General features: G+C 38.1%; 2 protein-coding genes across 2 annotated transcripts; one reads left to right on the top strand and one right to left on the bottom strand.

Annotated features, from left to right (window-relative positions):
- Positions 1-6,754: 6,754 nt before the first annotated feature.
- LOC134803891 (zinc finger protein 271-like) lies at positions 6,755-7,996 on the top strand. The gene has a single exon (XM_063776714.1). The coding sequence runs from the start codon at positions 6,780-6,782 to the stop codon at positions 7,869-7,871; it is 1,092 nt and encodes a 363-aa protein (XP_063632784.1). The 5' UTR covers positions 6,755-6,779; the 3' UTR covers positions 7,872-7,996.
- A 283-nt stretch (positions 7,997-8,279) lies between these two features.
- On the bottom strand, positions 8,280-21,127 carry LOC134803675 (zinc finger protein 501-like). Its single transcript, XM_063776466.1, has 5 exons — positions 20,987-21,127; positions 16,229-16,324; positions 13,923-14,003; positions 12,242-12,364; positions 8,280-10,086 (listed from the first exon to the last, which is right to left on the bottom strand). Exons 1-5 carry the CDS (start codon positions 21,048-21,050, stop codon positions 9,143-9,145), a joined length of 1,308 nt encoding a protein of 435 aa, XP_063632536.1. The 5' UTR covers positions 21,051-21,127; the 3' UTR covers positions 8,280-9,142.
- Positions 21,128-21,462: the final 335 nt, after the last annotated feature.

A 21,462-nucleotide genomic window follows, 5' to 3' on the forward strand; every position in this document is an offset into this window, starting at 1 on the left:
GAACTCGTATCATTTAAACCAAAATCACTCTTCGATTATGTTTTTGTTTTCTGGCGTGCTCATTTTCACATAAAAAATGAATACTGTACACGGCAACCCCAACATTGGACAGAAACCAGTACCGTATTTACCATAAGGGCACACGGGGCCCGTGCCCAGCCGGAAGGACAGACAGTAACAGTATATTATTTGATTACCCATAATAAATAGAAGATTATAGTAGAAAAATGTTAGTTTAATTAGCTTTCTTAACTTTCCAAAAGGGCCCCAAATTCTTATGTGCTCAGGGGCCCCAGCATAGTTTAAGACGGCCCTAACAGTAACAACACTGATATGACATGTATAGCCAGCCTTATAGCCATAAGAGATATATCTCTTTCTCTTTCTCGCTCTCACTCTTAGAGAATATAACCAACGGAGACGCCATGTCTATAATTTTCGGTACAAAATAGTCTGCCGTTTTTTGCGGGGGAGGGTCACATCAAATGTATAGGTACGTCATGTCAGATAAACGTCAGTCCATACATGTGGTTGACATGTGGTTGACCATTGGCCGCCTATTTTCGACAGAGGGGAACGCCTGTTAATAGCCACTCCGTTTGGTTATATTCTCTAAGCTCTCACTTATGGGTGCGGCGCGCCACCGTCGCGATACGGTGCGGTAGTCTGTTACGGCTATTAGTATAGTCCGACAAGTAATTGAAGAAAATAATTGAGGGCGCCACTTCCTACGTAACTGTCACATTTGGCGACAATTTAATATTTAAAAATTTTAGTTCCATTTTATTTAATTTCTAGTATTTTATGTCGCACTATAGTAGTTTCTGTCATTCTAAGATGGCTACATTGAAAACATCACGCCTTTTTCACCTGTCACTGTCAGCCAGTGTTGCCAGATGGTCACAAAAGTAACATTTTTCGTGAGTTTTCGCCTTCTCGTGTGACATGTGCGTGACTTACGATCTTGAGGCAATTTTTGTGACTTTTTAAGCCAGTCGAATTTTGGACAAGTTTAGTTCTGCAATTTGTATTATTTAGGAACGCGGTGAACGCACCCAAGTTGACACTTGCACTGACACCTTGACGTTACATCCACCATCATGTTTATTATAATAGTTGTGGCAAGATGAGACTTGTTACCTTGACATGACGGTGTCATTTAGTTTGATAGTAGTAGTTATTTTTTTTAGTGTATGATTCATTTCTTTTAGCCTCATATCTCGAATATCTGTACGAATAGCATTATAATTACTTCGGACAAAAGTTTTATCATAAAATTTTCTACAAATTTGGTTATGTTCATTTTTACTCTGCGATCAATACTTTAGGAGCTACAGGCTGTTAAAGTTAAATAAGAGATAAAAAATAGACGGTTTAAGAAAACGTCGTTTTTTCGTAATTGTTCATCATAAAAAAAAAGTTTAGGATAAGCAAGCTAAGCAACCTGCTGATATAATATAAAAAAAAACCGGCCAAGAGCATGTCGGGCAATGCTCAGTGTTGTAGGGTTCCGTAGTTACCCGTCCGTCAAAATAGACTATTTGCAAAAACTCAAAAACTGCTAAACCGATTAGGTTCGCTATATTTTTCCTTGAAAGTCTTTACTAAGTTTTACTTTCACGATTTTTTAATATTTTTTGGACCCATGGTTAAAATGCTAGGGGAACTAAAGTGGAAAACACAACTTTTTTCTTTCAGATCGATTATTTCCGAAAATATTAATTTGATCAAAAATGGTCCTTAAAGACCCTTATTCATTTTAAAAGACCTATCCAAGACACCCCACACTATAGGGTTAAAGCGAAAAAAAAATTCATCCCCACTTAATGTAGGGGAGTCACCCTCAAAAAATATTTTTTCTAGTTTATATTTTACGACTTTGTCAGTGTAACAAATTTATATATTCATGCCAAATTTAATAATACAAACTAGAAAAAAATATTTTTTTATGGTGGCTGCCCTACATTAAAGTGGGGATGATTTTTTTTTCGCTTCCACCCTATAGTGTGGGATGTCGTTAGATAGGTCTTTTAAAACGAATACTGGTCTTCAAGAACCATTTTTTGATAAACTTAATATTTTCGGAAATAATCGATTTGATAGAAAAAAAGTTGTGTTTTCCCCTTTAGTTCCTCTAACTTTTGAACCATGGGTCCAAAAAATATGAAAAAAATCATAAAAACATAGCTTAGTAAAGACTTTCAAGGAAAAATAGCGAACCTAATCGGTACAGCTGTTTTTGAGTTTTTGCGAATAGTCTATTTTGACAGACGGGTAACTACGGAACCCTACACTGAGCATGGCCCGACATGCTCTTGGCCGGTTTTTTTTATATTTTATCAGCAGGTCACTTAGCTTGCCTACTCCAAACTAAATTTTTTATTTATGATGAACAATTACGAAAAAAACGACGTTTTCTTAAATCGTCTATTTTTATCACTTATTTAACTTTAACAGCCTGTAGCTCCTAAAGTATTGATTGTAGAGTAAAAATAAACATAACCAAATTTGTAGTAAATTTTATGTTAAAACTTTTGTCCGAAGTAATTATAATGCTATTAATACAGATATTCGAGATTTGAGCACAAATATGAAAAAAGGTACCTTCAACCCCCCTCTACACCCCCAGCACACCCCCTACCCTCGAGGACTTTTAGTATGTTTATCTGGACACCACAAGGTATACCTGTACCAATTTTCAAAACTACACGAATTATTTCCGCATATTTTTCTAATTTGCTTAGGCTATAAAGTATTGATCGTAGAGTTAAAATAAACATAACCAAATTTGTAGGAAATTGTATGATAAAATTTTGTCTGAAGTAATTATAATGCTATTTGTACATATATTCGAGATATGAGCAAAGATATGAAAAAAGGTACCTTTAACCCTCCCCGCACCCTCAGCACACTCCCTACCCTCGAGGACTTTAAGTATGTTTCTCTGGACACCACAAGGTATACCTGTACCAATTTTCAAAACTACACGAATTATTTCCGCAGATTTTTCTAATTTCCTTGGGTTATTGAAAATCTTAATATTTTATTTTTCTCATTGACCCCCCAAAAGTAGCCATTATGCTTAAAATTCATTTGTTTACTTACGTTACATGACTTACATGTCCGTTTTTGGGTCACTAATTTACATATGTGTACCAAATTTCAACTTAATTGGTCCAGTAGTTTCCGTGAAAATAGGCTGTGACAGACGGACGGACAGACAGACAAACAGAAGCACGAGTGATCCTACAAGGGTTCCGTTTATTCCTTTTGAGGAAAAATCATATAAGGTTAGTAGATTTTTTGTGAAATATATTATTTTCTGAATTTCTTCTAACAAAATCGATTTACCTACCCATACAATACAATAATATAAAAATGTGACTTGAGCAGCAAAAACGTGACTTTTAGGGAAACGAAACGTAACTTATGACTCCAGAGCCCTGGCAACACTGCTGTCAGCTGTCAAGCGTAGCTTGTTTTGTATTCTTACGTTTATTACTGTTTATTTATTGTACATTACTTGTTCCGTGATTTAACTACCTATTCTATAGTTACATATTAAGTTAATATTTATGTATTTTCGATACATTTGATAGAACATTAGTGTTTCAAGATGGAATCAGTGTTCGTGAAAATAGAACCTTGGTGTGAGGACGGGTCAACGGCAAAGCCTGCAGGTGAGCAGTCAGTCCAAATATCTGGTATCTATCCTTCCTGTTAAGAGCTTATAATACCTCTCTAAATCTAGTAACTGACAAAAGGGACGCCGCAATACGTGGGACACGATAAGAGATATATCCTATCGTGACTCACATATTGCGGTGTCCGTTGACGTAGATCTCTAAGGACTGGACTAAGAAAAATGGTACTAGTTCAGCGGTGACAACTCACGAATTCGAGCCAATCGTGCAGTCTAACGCAACGCGCGCGTGATGCGAACTCATCAACCAATCGCGTTGTAGCGGTGTCACACCGTTGTACTGGCCCCATTCATGCACCATTCTTATTGCCCGTAAGGCTAGTTGTCGCTCTAGTCAGTTGCTAAATTCAGGAAGGTGTAACAAGCTCTTAAGCGCTTGGTATAAAGTATAAGATCACAATGCGCTTTTGGTAGTTGCATGCAACACAATGATATATTGTGGTGGTAAATCACCTTTACCTTGTCCGGCTCTTGAGCAATGTATGAGATTGTATTTTTAGCATTTGAAAACAAGTGCGAGTCAGACTCGCCCACCAAGGGTTCTGTAGTGTTTAGTATTTGTTGTTATAGCGGCAACAGAAATACATCATCTGTGAAGATTTCAACTGTCTAGCTATCACGGTTCATGAGATACAGCCTGGTGACAGACAGACGGACAGCGGAGTCTTAGTAACAGGGTCCCGTTTTTACCCTTTGGGTACAGAACCCTAAATAGGTAAACAATCTCAAACAGTCTTTATAAAAAACGCTTTTTAAAAATCAGTTTATTATTTATCACGCATATTTTCCGAAGGGGTAGGCAGAGACCAGAGATTTCCACTTGCTACAATCCTGACATACCTGATGTGATCCTAAATGATAAATTGATAATATATGATTTATAATTGTTACATATTTGATGTGACTTATTTTTTAAAAGGGTTTTTAATAAAGACTCATCAAGATTGCTTACCTTCTCTCTAGTACAAAAAAAAACGAAGTATTAGCTTTTATTTTACTGTTGAAGGAATATAAAAACGACTGCATGCACCTCGTTAATACCGGTATTCTTGTATGGAGAACCTACCTACCTCACTTTTCTTACCGCACTTCTTTGCGGTTCCTACTTTTCACACTTGCATCCTAATGTACCATCACGGTCCGCGATTGTTGCGCCATTTAGTGTCCTAACTGAATTGGTTGTTCAATACTTACAATATAGAATTTCCAATTTAGCAAGAACCCTAAATGGCATAACAATGCCGTGTGGTGACTGTACTATTATACAGGATGGCTAAAAAATAACTGCATTCCCGTTGCCAGGGAGGTTTTGGGATTAGCAACTTTTACTATGGGACCACTGAAATCACGAAAAGAAAATTAACCCTCCCATAGAAAATGGACAAGCCTAAATGTATGAAACAGGCAATTTTTTTTTCGCGATTGCGGGTTTGGTGCCATAGTAAAAGTTGCTCAGTATAATCCCAAAACCTCCCTGGCAACGGGAATGCAGTTATTTTTTAGCCACCCTATATATAAATATAAATATTATAGGGACAATCTTACACAAATTGTCAAAGTCCCACGGTAAGCTCAAGAAGGCTTGTGTTGTGGGTACTCAGACAACGAAATATATAATATACAAATAAATACATAGAAAACATCCATGACTCGGGAATGAATCTGTGCACATCACACAAATAAATGCCCTTACCGGGATTCGAACCCAGGACCATCGGCTTCGCAGGCAGGGTCACTAACCGCTAGGCCAGACCGGTCGTCAAACCACTTATATACTTATTTAATTGCATTAATGGGTCTACCGCTATATAATTTCATTGTTCCCGCGGTTGTTTGTTGTATCGCGGTAGACCCGATTGTGTAATTAAATATGTGTACAAAACGCGAGAGTTTAAAGCACTTATATACTTGTTTACTTCTTAACAGGGCACATTGAAGCTACAGCCCCAGCAGCAGAGACCACGCAGACTATTGACATGGAGCTGGAGCTTGTGGTGAAACAGGAGCCTCAAGAAGTGAACATAGAGTTTGAGGACCCGGAGGCAATCGGGGTGGGGGGAGAGAGGGGGGTTCAGCCTCGTGGTAAGTTACCCTTCTCATTCACTCTCTCTTCCTTCCTTGCCGTATCCGGCAATGGCGACTCCATCAACAATTCTTATCCGGATTATGAAATGCCCTAATGTGGCTCGCAAAACCAAACTTTGTCTTGAAGATGCGGTCACACGGTGCGCAATGGAGTTGTCCAGTCGAGTTGGGGTGTATGTGTAAATAGGAGGGCTTAGGTCGCAAGACGCGACCTAAGCCCGCAAGACCCTTCTCATTATACCTCTCACTATACCTCTCACGTCAAATGATGTTGATCCATTGACATATATCTATATTATAAGGACGGGGTTTACGGGCACTAAGAATGGTGCTAGTTCAGCGGTGTCACTCACGAATTCGAGCCAATCGTGCAGTATAACGCAACTATACTCTGTATCTTTAGGTACTTAAATAAAAGTAAACAAATAATTTGTACATTTTCGGGTAGTTATAACATTTATTGATTAACCAACGAAATACAAAACCACCTGTATCTATCACTGAACGACCTGACTTTAACCTACATTATTTGATCATGCTATGTTTTCATCTACCCTCAACTAGCTTAAGAAGCCGTTTAAGGGTAGATTTTGTTTACTCTTTTTTAAATACCTAAAGATATAGACTATAGTTGAGACCAATCGCGCGCGTGATGCGAACTCATCCACCAGTCGCGTTGTGGCGATAGACTGCACGATTGGCTCGAATTCGTGTGTGACACCGCTGTACTGGCCCCATTCCTATTGCCCGTAAGGCCTGTCCTTAAATACATGTACGAGTATGTCAATGTGTTGATCTTTTGGTTTTTGTAGACGTCGCTGGACGTGTCGTGGGACTGGGACATTTGTCGCCAAGTCTATCGCTGGCTTTATTCTCAAAAGAAATGTACAACGTTTTCTAAGCACTTTAAGTTATCACACTAGAATCTCGGTTTCTTTGCCACAGGCACTAGACACAGATGATGTCACTTCTTTGTATTATTACAGATGATATGCGGTCCGAAGAACAAATAAACGATGAGAAAACTACTTACGAGTGTGACACGTGCGAAGCCTTGTTCAGACACAGACGTAGTCTTATCCGTCATCTACGTCGCAGTCACAACCTGCATGTCGAACAGGACCCTTTACATCACACTGGGGCCAAATCATACGCCTGCGAAATATGCGCGAAGGTTTTCAAGCATCCAAGCAAATTAAAAGAGCATATGCAAATACATTCCGCCGAGAAACATTTCGTGTGCCAAATCTGCCAAGCGCAGTTCGCAACGTCGAGGTATTTAACGAAACACGAGCGAATCCACCCTGAGAAAAACCCATACGGTTGCAATATATGCAAAAAGCGCTTTAATACTGGAAGCTCTTTGAAGAAACATGAGCGGATGCACGCGGGCGTTAGACCGTATTTTTGTGAAATTTGCCAAATGGAATTCGCGCATATGGGCACTTTAGTAGCGCATGAACGGATTCATAATGGAGAGAAAGCATACAACTGCGATATGTGCGAGATGCTGTTTCCTTCATTAAGCTCTTTGCAGAAACATAAACGATGTCACAGGGAGAAACTATCCTGCAGTGTTTGCGAAAAAAAGTTTATACATTTGCGGAATTTGGAGGAACATTCACGAATACACACCGGGGAAAAGCCTTACGAGTGCGATGTATGTAAAAAGGAATTTACACAACAAGTATACTTAAGAAGACATAAACGTACTCATACCGAAGAAAGACCGCATGTTTGCGGCATATGTCATTTAAAGTTCAGAGATTTATGTAATTTAAAGAAACATGAACAGATTCATACTGGGGAGAAGCCGTTCCAATGTGGATATTGCAAAAGAATGTTCAGAGCCTCGAGCAGTTTAAAAAATCATATAAGAACACACACTGGTGAAAAGCCATACAACTGTGGCACATGTAATAAGAACTTTAGGGTATTTAGTAATATGAAGAAACATGAAAGAGTACACACTGGTGAGAGACCATATTCGTGCGAAATATGTCAGCAGGATTTCGCAGATTCCTGCCATTTGAGGAGGCATGAAAAAATCCATAATACAGAACAGGTAGAAACGAAAAGGTAGTTTGATGTTACGTGTACTGAATATTTATAAATTATTTATTAGAAACATTAGATATTTAGCAGTAATAATATTCTACCTTGAAATAAAAATCTAGTGAAGCAAGTTTTTATTTACATCTGTTATAACTGAGTCGTTTAACTTCAATCTCGGGTAAATCCATCTGTCACATTATGCGATTTTGGTATTAAGAAAAGGTTATTATCTTAGGGTAGATATTAGCCGAGGGCCGAATGGATTTACCCGAGTTTGAAGTTAAGCAACACAATTTATGCTAAATTTTTCAGCTGCAGTGTATAATAAAACAATAAATATCAATTAACACGAAGATAATTATTTTAATAAAAAATAATAGCATAAGTATGAATACATTTAAACACAACATGCGGTGATAGGGTAATTTAAAAATTATTTATTTTAGTTAATATACGGTGTTTCCTCCAAATACAGAGTAATTCAAATAAAGATTTAGGTTATTATTACAAGCCTATATGGCCTCCCCCCTCGGATCTTCATCTGTCTCGGTTTTTAGCAATCTCCTGACAGCCGTTGAGATATACGTCCAGGTCATCCCTCCATCTCCGCCTGGGCCTGCAATCTCGCCCATCTTGCAGCACCCACAACGAGGCTATTTTATTTATTAATTTATTAATACTTAATGTACAAAAGGCGAACTTAATGCCATGAGGCATTCTCTACTAGCCCACCCAGGCAGTGGCTATTTTGGCCCACTTCTGTGGGTGCATGCGGCAGACATGGCCGGCCCAGTCCCATTTCAGCTTGGCGGTCTTAGCTCCAACATCAGTAAAGCGCGTTTTTGAGCGATAGAGTTGTGAATTTGACCAACCTGTTTTACTCCTAGCATGCTGCGGTCCATAGCCCTTTGGCAAACCTTCAATTTGGTCTTTTGCGCCTCGGTGAGTGACCACATTTGTACACCATAGCTACTGTCCACAGGGGTGACAACTTTTGCTTTGCTATATTGACACATGTATACCTACTGACATATGTATGCATGTATACCTACTGACATATGTAAATTTATTAATTTCCGTTATCCTAAGGTTGTGTGGAAGAGATCGCTTTTTAGCGATAAGACCGCCTGTTGTTTACCTCTGCTTGTATTTCTGTTTTCTTTTGTATTGTTTTCTTTTATTGAGGTGTGCAATAAACAGTATTTGTATTGTATTGTCAGTTGCCTGCCACGGTTCGACGACAATTTCCATTTATTCTAGAACAATGCATAGTTATGTTCAAGACACTGACACACACAGTCAAGTAGGGCATTCAATATCCACTCCCGCGACCGAAACTGTGCTAGGCTCCCCACTGTGATGCTTCCTTTCATGTTTCTCCAAAGTGCACAATTCTCTAAACTTCTTCGTACACATCCCACAATGATAAAACTTTTGCTCTATATGCGTTTTTATATGTTTATTCAAATTACTTAATTGCCTGAACCTTCTTTGACACGTGTCGCATGAGTATGGCTGTTCCCCTGTGTGTATACGAGTGTGCCTTATAAGACTGTCCAATCCTGAAAACGCTTTTTTACACACATCACACACATACGGCTTCTCCCCAGTGTGCACTCTTATATGCCTCTTTAAAGTACTTAAACCGGTAAAGGTTTTTTTACATAAATCGCATGAAAATCGCTTTAGACCTAAATGAATACGCTCGTGTTTCCTCAAATTGTCCATTCCGCTGAAATATTTTTGACACGTTGCGCATTGATAAGGTTTTTCTCCAGTGTGTGTCCTCAGATGCAGCTTTAACGTACTTGACTGCGTGAACTCTTTGCCACAAATCTTGCAAGAATACGGCCTTTCACCAGTGTGTGTTCTTTCATGGCGCTTCAAACAGCTTAATCCAGCAAATTCTTTGCTACACATTTTGCATGCATAAGGTTTTTCCCCAGTGTGGATTCGTTGATGCGTCCTCAAATTAGCCAACTCTGTAAACTCTTGTTTGCACACGTCGCACGCGTGAGGCTTCTCGCCAGTGTGAATACGAGAATGTCTTCTTAGATGACTTAATTGTCTGAACCGTTTTTCGCAAATTGCGCAATTGTAAGGTTTTTCACCGGTGTGTATTCTCAAGTGGTCTTTTAACTTGCTTGCTTGCTTGAATGTTTTTGAGCATATGTCGCAGGAGACCTCCTTCCTTTCGGTAAGTTCTGCGACGGAGTGGGCCGCGCGCCGAGAGGGCCCTTCTTCTGAAACAATACACAACAGTTAGGTCGTATTTACTTAGTATGACTAAGTCTCAGAATAAATATGAATTATATACCCCCTTATATTCATAAAACTTGACGGCCCTGATTTAATTAAATAGGGTATTTGACTGTATTTAAAATAAATTATTTTACACCATGTAAGAAATAAAGCACCAGAAGGTTAATTTAAATAATTTAATTAAATTAAATTATTTAAATTAAAATAAATTATTTTACACCATGTAAGAAATAAAGCACCAGAAGGTTAATAGAGAAACGTAGACAGTTATTTTTAGACACGATGTCTATTTTAAAACCCGTATAAAACTATGAAGAGTAGGTAATTTGATCGTGACGTCACAAGCTAGTGTTTCATATAAATTCCATAGTCGCAAAATCGTTTTGACAGTTCGAAAAAGAAACTGATTTGACTAGTAGTCAAATATCCTTTTAGGTTTTATTCCTTTCTACATAAGTCAAAATGACAGATAAAGACAAACGATTCATAGCTATGTAATTTAGCCAGTAACCCGTTTATGAATAACGTTATAAGAAGATACATAGGTCAAATATGTGTCGCTTAACTTCAAACTCGGGTAAATCCATTCGACCCTTTCAGTAAATATCTACCTTATTACCTTTTCTTAATACCAAAATCGTATAATCTGACAGATGGATTTACCCGAGTTTGAAGTTAAGCGACTCATATCTAATACATAATATTTCATTGAATTCATTGATATAGAATAAGAACTGGATACCCAATCAGCCGCAAAAGTAACGTTAAAACAGATCACGCGTTACTTTTTCGTTTAGTCTTGTATGGACCGCTCAAATGTGAAGTTGTCAACAATGTCGTAAAATGGTCGTAAAAATATGCAAAAACAACAATGATAAAACGAGGAAAAAGCATGGAATGTATTTCTTTCAGTTAGTTCTTTGGATAGCATTACATAATTTATGTAATCTGGTGGTAATTTCATGATTTTGAATAAATTATTTTGTTAGTACCAAAGAAGGGATGTGAAGGAACAAAAATCTAATGAGTCGATGTGAGGCCAATACTTTTTTATTTTTATATGGAATTCGTAAGATATAATATTATGTTTAAATTCAAGATTTCCAAGAAAACCTATGCGACGTGCAGAGTGGACTGCTATTAGCAAGAGATAGGGGTGATGCAGTTTTAAACAAGGCAAAACGGCACTTGTGTGTTCGGCGCATTTCCCTGTTACCGACATATACACGACCAATAAGGGCTTACATCGACTAACTGTAAATGTTAAACCTGTCTGAACACAGTGACAACCACAGGATTTTTTTGATAAAGACCATAACCAATCAGTACCAGTAGCGACCTGAATGTCCCCGTGCACTATATTGCAAAGAACGAAAGTGCGAAGAGTATTATGTAGATCTAAAATACACAGTTATTTAATAAGTTGAATTTATTTCAAGGAAAATATAATAAATTTATAAATTTATTTTATGATAACTTACACGGGTTGTTACCATGAATTAATTTTATTTGAACTCCCGATCAAATTAAATTTGTTTCATTTATTACTTCGGTTTTTCTGTACAGTAATACCTATTAAAATGTACCAAAGGGACTCCATTCGTTCATTATTCTCGTTTGACGTTGTTTGACGTAAATACAAAGGTGAAGTTACGTTTAGTGCCATCGGACTTAAAGTTTTAACAGTGTTGGTAATAATGTTTACAAATTTGACACTTAATGCTTACGACAGTAAGTTCTTTTCCGTACAAAACATTTATCTTGACTCAAAATTTACGTAAGCGTTTTTATCATCAATGCAAATTTGCAGCTAATGTCATTCTGATCCACATTTTGTTGACATTTTTGTTCCGCTCTGTGTGTCTATTTCTAATATTAAGTCAGTGATTGAATTGATATACAATTTAATATTTTTCATGATTATTTTTATCATTTGTAAAACAATTCGACGTGTAATTTTTAAAGCCCTTGTGGCCTATTTGCTAAGTAAATGTGACATATTCCACGAAAAGGTACCACATTGTCGATTGTCGATAAGGTTGATTTCAAATTTTATAGAAATAGCGCCTTATTGACAACCGACAATGAGTACCCTTTTGGTTGAATATGGCACAAATGTTCTGAAAATAAGCTTACGTATCAGTTGTGACGTTTCGAAATCTGCCTGCGGGGCTCGCACGCTCTCGCTCGCACCTGCGTAATCCGGTTCCTCTTTAATTTCTGTCTCTCTCTCAATGTCCACCTCCACTTTAATTCTCACTGTAAACAAAGAGCGTTACTATAGTTGGTCAAACCAATTTGTCAGTCAGTAAGGGCTCTTTTAGACGATGCGAGAACTCGCATGCGAGTTTCATTACATTGCGGGTTCTGATCGGTCGGTTGAATTGGCCGTAACCAACAGTCCGCAATGTAACTAAAATCGCATGCGAGCGTAAATCAGCCCTAAGAACCAGGAAAACTATACTCATCCTTTTATTTTGGGTGCTAGTACTAGTGTAAGACAAAGATAGTATGATTCTCTCTGTCTATGATTGAAATGAGACAGTCCTTTGACAAACTATGTATATATTTACTGGCATACAGTCTCCATCCGATATATCGGAGCGACCAAGGCGCTCACAAATATCTGAACACGCCTCTATTGTCAAGGCGTTAGAGTGCGTGTACAGATATTTTTGAGCACCTCAGCAGCTCCGATATATCTGATGGAGACTGTACAATATCAGCATTTTAAATTGCATCAATAATCCAAGTTATAAACACCTGTACCATGTACTCTCACTATTAGTAGACCGCGGGCCAGGAGCAAATATCGTCAGTCATCGCCTACCACTTCGTCAGATGATAGTTTAGATGCTATCATGAATTAAAAAAATAGTCAGCCGGTTGTATTGCGGTGGAAAGACCGTCAGCTACTTGCATAAACATGTAAAAAATACGCACCTACCATTTATGTCCACAAATCCGTAAGGCGTTTATTGAAATGCCTGATGAAATCCTACATGCAAAGTTTCACGATTTAGTTATTACTATAATAAAAAGGTACAGCGCTTATTTTTTACATGTTTATGCAAGTAGCTGACGGTCTTTCCATCGCGATACAACCGGCTGACGCTTTTTTATTTTTTTATAATAACATCTAAACTATCTTCTGACAAAGTATCAAAATTTATTTTATATTTTTACATGTTTCTGTGGCTACCATTCCTCAACCCACCAACGGAGCGCCAGCTGACGTCCATGAGGGATCATCATACATAGCCGTTAACCAATATACGAGTTATCACCCGGGAGGCGATTGGTCATGGAAATCTGTTTGTGGCTCGCGGTCCATAGGTAATGCCATGAAAAAAAAAAGCACGGAAACTAGACTATATTTGCAAGGGCAGACTCCAACGAAAACCTTAAAAGGTTAAAGTTTGCTTGATAGAAAAAACAACATGTTGCACCGCCTACAAGTTATCTGCTTTACCCGAAGGTTGACTGGTAGAGAATGCCTTGTAGCATTAAGGCCGCCTGTTGTACATTTGTATTTTCTTTGTGCAATTAAGATTAAAGAAATAAATAAATAAAAGAAATCACGAAAACGTCTAATTCTAATTTATTTTAACACATTCATTGCCAACCAGGCAAGCGTGATATCCGCGCCAGGCCACAACAATTTCGTCATATAAAGCGTACCACGATCCCGACTATCGGGTCGTCCGGCCTGGGAATGAAATCATAAAATACCCGATAATCGGGTTTTCGGCACTGAATGTGTTAAGTAGGCGTCGGTCCACTGTTACTTTTTACACTGTGCTAATGTTGACCTCACCACCATCCCCTAGAGGCTCCTGTTTCACTACCACTGCATCCTTCGTGCCTGCTGTTGGAGACTGCGCCCTCATGTCAGGCTCTGTCAAATCAAATCAGTTTACTTTGTTATTTATACTAATGAAAAGACATATTAAATATATTAAGAACAGGTCACTCACGTATTTTAAGTCGAAAAACGCTCGACATGTTTCATGTTGTGTGTCGAGCGTTTTTCGATTTAAAATACGTGAGTGACCCGTTCTTAATATTTTTTTTATCTGGGGACATTTTACAAAGATCAACCTAGCCCCAAACTAAGCAAAGCTTGTACTATGGCTGCTAGGCGATGATATACATACACATAGATAACACCCATGTAGTCTGTTCGAGAAACGGAAAACGGTGAAAAATAGAGATACCTAATACTCCTAAAAAAAAGTATGATACCTCATTAGATTCGTAATGATGTCTAGAAAAATGTATTCGAAGCGTGTATTAGCACACAAAAAATATCAAAAGTTATAAACAAAAAAAAGGGGGAAAAAGTAGATATTTTTTATTTCCCTAATATCTCAAAAAGTATTAATATTTAAGATACCAAAATTAATATTATAAAAGAGGAGGATATTTCCAATCAAACATTCCATACTTGCAGATCTGTATTTCCATTATTTATACTTTTTATTCAACACTGAACACAGCCCTCCGCGCCTCATTTTCGAGAAACGCGCGCGGCGTGAAAAATCGATTACGTAACATTAAATATAATTTTAAGGGTATTAAATATTCATTGAAAAATTTTAAAAATTATGGTGTATTTAAAACATGTCAACAAATGTACTACTTGTAGAAATTTATCTAAAAGTTATTTTTTCAACAAGTTAGGCAATTATTAATTAACAAAATTTTCTCGAACCTCCTTTATTGAAAACGAAAAAAAATTTATAAATAACTATTGTGAAATTTTGTCGCTTTCTAGAGCCCTTCTCATATACATGCTTAATAAGATCACATTATAATATGTACTGTACACACATTTGCACTGGTTAATGAGCAAGAATATTCAATTGCATTAACGTTTCGTCCAACACTGCTATCCACTAGGCCAAACCGGACGTCACATATACATTTGACGTACCCCTCCTCCGCAAAAATCGGCCATTTGGTTATATCCTCCAAGCCCTATACTAATGTTGAACTCACCACCATCCTCTAGAGGCTCCTGTTTCACTACCACTGGATCCTTCGTGCCTGCTCCTGGAGACTGCGCCCTCATGCTCATGTCATGCTCTATCAAATCAAATCAGTTTACTATGTTATTTATACTAATTAATAGACATATTAAATATATTAAGAACAGGTCACTCACGTATTTTAAGTCGAAAAACGCCCAACATGTTTCATCTTGAGCACAGTATAATAAAGAGTACTAACGTACAGTATGGACACTCCCTGCCTCCCGTTGAAAGTGCCGCCCACCCGCTCTCGGTTACCTCTCAGTTACCGGCTGGCAAGGACGCGACGACGCGGTGCGCAGAGCGGAGGCCACGTAAAATATTAAACAAATTTACAAATCTTTTTGCAATGGGCGTGTGTTGTGCTGTGTACGGTTGTTTAAGCTCTATAAACGACAAAACTAAAAGAAAGTTCTACAGATTCCCATTGGATGAATTAAGGCAAGTACATACCCAGTTATTTTTAAAGTGTTTTATGTTTTAGTAGAATACCAACTTACAATAGGTACTTATGTTTAGTATTTCTTTTACCCTATCTGTTTTAGACCTAAACCTATCAGATCACACTGAAAACATCACAATATCTATATGAACAAAAAATCATGTTTTCAACTTACGTAATATTTTGGTGGCCTGAATTTCCTTATAAAAATTTTGTTACTTCGTTTATACTGATTCAAAATAGGAAACTATTGTATAAATCGACCTTAGATACCCACCTTACAACATAATACGATTCTTATTTCTTCCTAATTCGCGCAATGAGTTTTGAGTAATTGAGGTCATCGAACTTGACAACAAAATGGCGGGAACCCTAGCCCGTCTTATCTCACTCACACAAGCATGGTACGCGTTCACCCACACGAGCTTAGACTGTGTGCGTAGGAACGCGTTTGTTTCATACATTTGACCGCCAGTGTCCGGGGTGTGTCTTGAGTGTCAAGTGTTTTTCGATTTAAAATAAGAGAGTTATATGCGCGTTGCCGACCCTAACACCTCACAGTTGTTAGTAACGTTGAGCTGGCAACCTTACTCACCGGCAGGAACACAACACTATGAGTAGGGTAGTTCACCATTATATTCAACTTACCAGCATACTCCTCCGGGGGTTCTTGTTTCACTTTAACCGCCATTTCCTTTGTGGCCTGAACTTCTGCCCAAGGTTGTGTTTCTTCCGGGGAGTGTCCTGAAAATAAATCTACTGTTACTTGTGTCGGATAACCAAAATACAATTTTTTATAAAAAAAACAACGGATTGCACTCCGGGAGTGCCGACAGAAGTGAAAACTCAATGACTAGTCCAAAATGTCTACAGCACTATGTATAATTGACCCATCCTCCTTTCTATTGAAAAACTTTAGTTCCGAAATTGCTGGCCTTGCTGAAGCTTAAATTTGTAGCGTTAATTGTTTAAAATTCGAATAGAAATTGTAAAGTTACCTTGCAGACCTCGCATCTAAATATTTGGTCATGATATTTTGAGTTTTATTCACCAGTACTAGAGTTCACTTTTATTAGCGATTTCATCAAGATATAGAATTATATTTGAGTGATATAAAGTTAGAGAATGTAACTGTGAGATCCTCGTATTTCAGCCCATACAAGATTGGAACATTGAGCTTTATTGCTTAATATAATAATCGATCGCAACGTCGGGCCGTGCTCGTTGACATCACCATCCCCCATGATGAGAATCTCGTGAAAGCCGAGAAGGACAAGTCCAGTAAGTACCTAGACTTGGCTCACGAGATAACCGCCATGTGGGATGTTGATTCGACGATCATTGTCCCGATAGTCGTTTCAGTAAACGGTCTAATAGCGAAGAGTCTCGACCAACACCTAGAGAGACTCTCGCTAGGTGGTTGGATCAAGGGTCAGATGCAGAAGGCGGTGATCTTGGACACGGCGCGGATAGTCCGCCGGTTCCTCTCTCTGCAGCCCTGACCACCGGTAGCTTGGGCCTTGCCCAGCTGCTGGCGGCACCCTAGGTTAGGTTTTTTATAATGTGCTTATATTAATTTTTACTGTTTTGTAAGTGTTTTTATATTTTACTTTTATATTCATATTATAAATAACCTAACTTTAGATAAGAAATAAATAAAGAGAATAATAATAATGATGAGAATCTCGTGAAGGCCGAGAAGGACAAGTCCAGCAAGTACCTAGCTTAGCTCATGAGATTACCGCCATGTGGGATGTTGACTCGACGATCATTGTTACGATAGTCGTGTCAGCGAACGGTCTCATAGCAAAGAGTCTCGACCAACACCTAGAGAGACTCTCGCTGGGTGGTTGGATCAAGGGTCAGATGCAGAAGGCGGTAATTTTGGACACGGCGCGTATAGTAGGTACGTCGGTTCCTCACTCTGCGGCCCTGACCACCGGCAGCTTGGGCCAAGCCCCGCTGCCGGCGGCACCCTAGGTTAAATTTTTTATAATGTGTTTATATGTATTTTTTATTGTTTTGTAAGTGTTTTTATATTTAACTTTTATATTCATATTATAACAAACCTAACTTAAGACGAAAAATAAATAAAGAGAATAATAATAATAAAGTTCTTTATTCAGATAACCATGATCCACAGTATATTGTTAGTTACATAATTTAATGCTTAATTTAATATTTAATTTATTTATTGCTAAATATAAAAGTCCAGTTTTAAATAATTGACCTGATTATAATACATTATGACTAAAGTTCTTTGGTGAATAACATTGTCCGTGACACATGACGTCAGCGTTACGTTGCGCGTTACGCGTTACGCTGTATCGAGTTTATCATTTTTTCCCCACCTCAAAAAGTGCTCAGCGCCGCTAAAGAAGTTTTCACTTCAATAATAAAAAAAAAGCCTTTTATTTCCTTTCATTATACATAAAGTTTGTTAATATAATTTTGTTAATTTAATTTGTAGGAACCCGTTAGGAGAAGGCCTCTTCCAAAGACGTCCATTTTCCACGGTCTTGTGCTATTCTTTTCCAATTTGGACCAGCCATTCTTTTCATGTCTTCTTCCCAGTGGATGTTTGGTTTGCCTTTTCGGCGCTTAACGTCTGGGCCTTTCCAGTTCGTGACTATGGCTGTCCATCTGTGGTCTTTAAGACGAGCCACATGTCCAGCCCATCTCCATTTTAGCTTTCTAGCGTGTTCTAGAGCATCTATTGCTTTTATTGTTGCTTTTTGTTCACTGGCGAAAGAGTGGACTGTAAAGAGGGGACGATATGGGAATAAGTTAAGGGGCTGGTTGAGCAAGAAAGTTGTTGTATGCTAAAATTAACCTATGGAATTAAATTAAGTGCAAAATAGTGTAAGACGAAGTTACCTTTGCAATCCTGGGGTTGTGGGTTGAACCGTTGGTCTCCGTTGTAGACCGCTAGCGATGGTCCGGGCTGCCCTTGTCGCAAGAGGTAAGCTTAGAACCGTTACCTGCAGTCGTCCAACTTAGACCTAGGATTCTCCACTCCCATCCGGCGTCCTTCGGCTACACAGCACTGATTTTAAATATTATTTTACTATGTCTTATCTTTTGTATCTTTTTAAGGTTCCGTACCCAAACGGTAAAACGGGACCCTATTACTAAGACTCCACTGTCCGTCCGTCCGTCCGTCCGTCTGTCACCAGGCTGTATCTCACGAACCGTGATAGCTAGACAGTTGAAGTTTTCACAGATGATGTATTTCTGTTGCTGCCATAACAAAAGTACGGAACCCTCGGTGGGCGAGTCCGACTCGCACTTGTCCGGTTTTTATGTTCAACATGCTTCGTTCCATTTCCCTCTGGCAAGTAATTATTTTATTTTTTATTTTTTCAGTGAATTTCCATGTCTGGCAAGCATATGTTAAGCTGGGGATGAGGCACGTGTCCATAGCCTTCTTTTAAGAGTTATTGGCATGCTACTTTTAAATATTTCTTTATAAGACCAATATTTGTTCCATGTATTTTTGATTCTTCTGTCAACTTCTAGTTCATTGTTCTTGTTGTTGAAACCAATCTGCGTTCCTAAGTATATATAGTTTTCAACATAGTCTAATGGTTTGTTGTCTACAATGATATCAATTTTTTTTGAGTTTGTCATGGTTTTTGTTTTATTTATATTCATCTCCAGTCCTACATGTTTGCTTGCATTTATAAATTTAAATTTATAAATGCAAGCAAAATTGTTTATAAATAAAAATGGCAAAATGTAGCTTTAGCCATAACCTACTTACGACATAATTCTCATATACTTCAGACACCTCTCACATCGCTCCCAGGATAGCCTGGAGTGAGTTATGACATTTATGACGGGCAAAGTTGAAGACACCAGACCTCTGAGCACTCTATTCTTACTATATTTCTCTATGCTACTACTACTACTTTTAGACTGACTGATCAATACAGCCAAGTGTCAAAATATGGGTGCATACAACTTACTGAAAAATATGTCCCATAAATAAATAAAATAGCCTTTATTGACAGAACAAAGAACAGTTGCACATTATCCTGCTTGCCCTTCGGCAAAGGCCTCCTCCAACCTTCTCCACTCTCTCCGCTCTGTTGCCACTCTGCTCCAGGTGCGGCCAGCTACCTGCGCGATGTCATCGTCCCATCTCATTAGAGGTTTCTTTGCCTTTCTTTTTCCCTCTCTTGGCCTTTGATATGGCCAGCCCACTTCCATTTGAGTCTTTTAATTTTTGTGGCAATGTCTTGGACTTTCGTCCTATTCCTAATTAGGGTGTTTCGTAGTCGGTCAGTCTTATGTACACCTATCATGCTCCTTTCCATGGCGCACTGGCAGCATGCTAGCCGGGATGTAGTAGCTTTTGTCAGGGCCCAGGTTTGATGGCCCATAGTTCTTAATGGAAGTAGCCGCTCAAGATTGTGACAAATGGAGGATTCTTCTGTGAGCCCTATGATCCTATTGAGGGATAACAGGAATGCATCATCATAGTTCTTAATAGGGGGTATTACTGCAATGTTCTGCCGCCCAGAGTGCAGCACTAAGCTTGCTAGTAAACCACAGAGTAACTTATAGGCCAAAGAACTCGTAAATACTTAATACCTAAGATTCTTAACCAACTAAACAGTTCAATCGATCAATGTAAGAGTAAACAGATGTTTAAAAGAAGATTAAAATCAATATTTTTAGATAATATAAATCCATAGTATATATGTATAGATTTATTAGTGTTCATTTGTATTATTGCAATATTGCATTAACCTTGGGTGAATATTTCACCTCACGAGAACGGCCTAGTACAATAATAAAACGTAACATCATAATAATAATAAGGCTCAGGGTCAATGTTGTCGTGAGGTGAAGTAGGTACGAAGTTAAACTTAGAATAGTACTACATAAGTTACATAACAGTTTGTGCTGTACTCTGTAGGTATAACGCCTAAAGTACTTATAAAAATAATTGAGAGCGCACTATTCGCCAACAAACTGTTTACAGTTTGGCGAAACTTTTGTATACCTAAACATAAGTATATTTTTTGAAATAAATAAATTAAAAAAAAAAAAAAAAAAAATACATACTATGCCTAAAACTGTTTTTTGACAAGTTTTCAAAGACAATAAAATATGACATTGATGCATCAAGGCGGTTTGTTAATAAGGGCCTAAACGCGAAAATCAAAATTTAGTTATCTGCCTCTTTATCGCTCGAATATGCAAGTGATACAGAGGCTAGATAACAAAATATCAATTTTCTTGTTTCGCGGTAGACCCCCAGGTTGTGATGGATGGTGGTAGTAGTAGTAGCAGAGTTTTGTGTAATATTCCCTATTCATTGACTTAAGAATATGGGAATAATATTTTTGAGTACCATGTGTGTACCTATAAATTTAAAACTTGACTGTGCAAGCTCACCTGACTCTGGCGCGGGCTCGTACTCTTCCCACGAAGGCTCCGGCTTAACCCAAACCGTCTCCATTCTGACCCTAATGTCCGTACCTAAGTATCACACCTTTACTTCACCACAACACAATTATACATTTATTCATGGCATTGTCGAGACTAGAAACTAGGCAGATATCCTTTTTCCATAATCTCGACATCTATGTGTACTACTTGTGTCATTAGCCTCACGATGCAATGTAAATAAGCGATATAATATTTATCGTCAAGAGAATAATGTTTTTGACTTTTGAATACGATAGAATGCACGGTTAGTCGATAAATAAGAGAGATAACCGTAACATCAAAGTTTTCTTTACTGGTTTATGAATCGATAAGTATGTTTACACATACTATAATGCATAAAAAATTGTAATTTCACTAACAATAAATAGAAGCGACAAACACAGATGCGACAGTATTTTGACACTTTCATTGCATTTGACAGT

This window comes from Cydia splendana, chromosome 27 (assembly GCF_910591565.1).
Source record: "Cydia splendana chromosome 27, ilCydSple1.2, whole genome shotgun sequence".
In the NCBI taxonomy this organism is placed as follows: Eukaryota; Metazoa; Arthropoda; class Insecta; order Lepidoptera; family Tortricidae; genus Cydia; species Cydia splendana.

Coding starts and splice junctions, on each gene's coding strand:
- LOC134803891 (XM_063776714.1), top strand. CDS start 6,780: ATGCGGTCCGAAGAACAAATAAACGATGAGAAAACTACTTACGAGTGT.
- LOC134803675 (XM_063776466.1), bottom strand. CDS start 21,050: ATGGAGACGGTTTGGGTTAAGCCGGAGCCTTCGTGGGAAGAGTACGAG. Junction 12,365..13,922: donor GGAGCCTCTAGGGGATGGTG/GTGAGGTCAACA, acceptor CTTTGTTTACAG/TGAGAATTAAAGTGGAGGTG. Junction 10,087..12,241: donor CGAAACGTCACAACTGATAC/GTAAGCTTATTT, acceptor GTATTGTTTCAG/AAGAAGGGCCCTCTCGGCGC.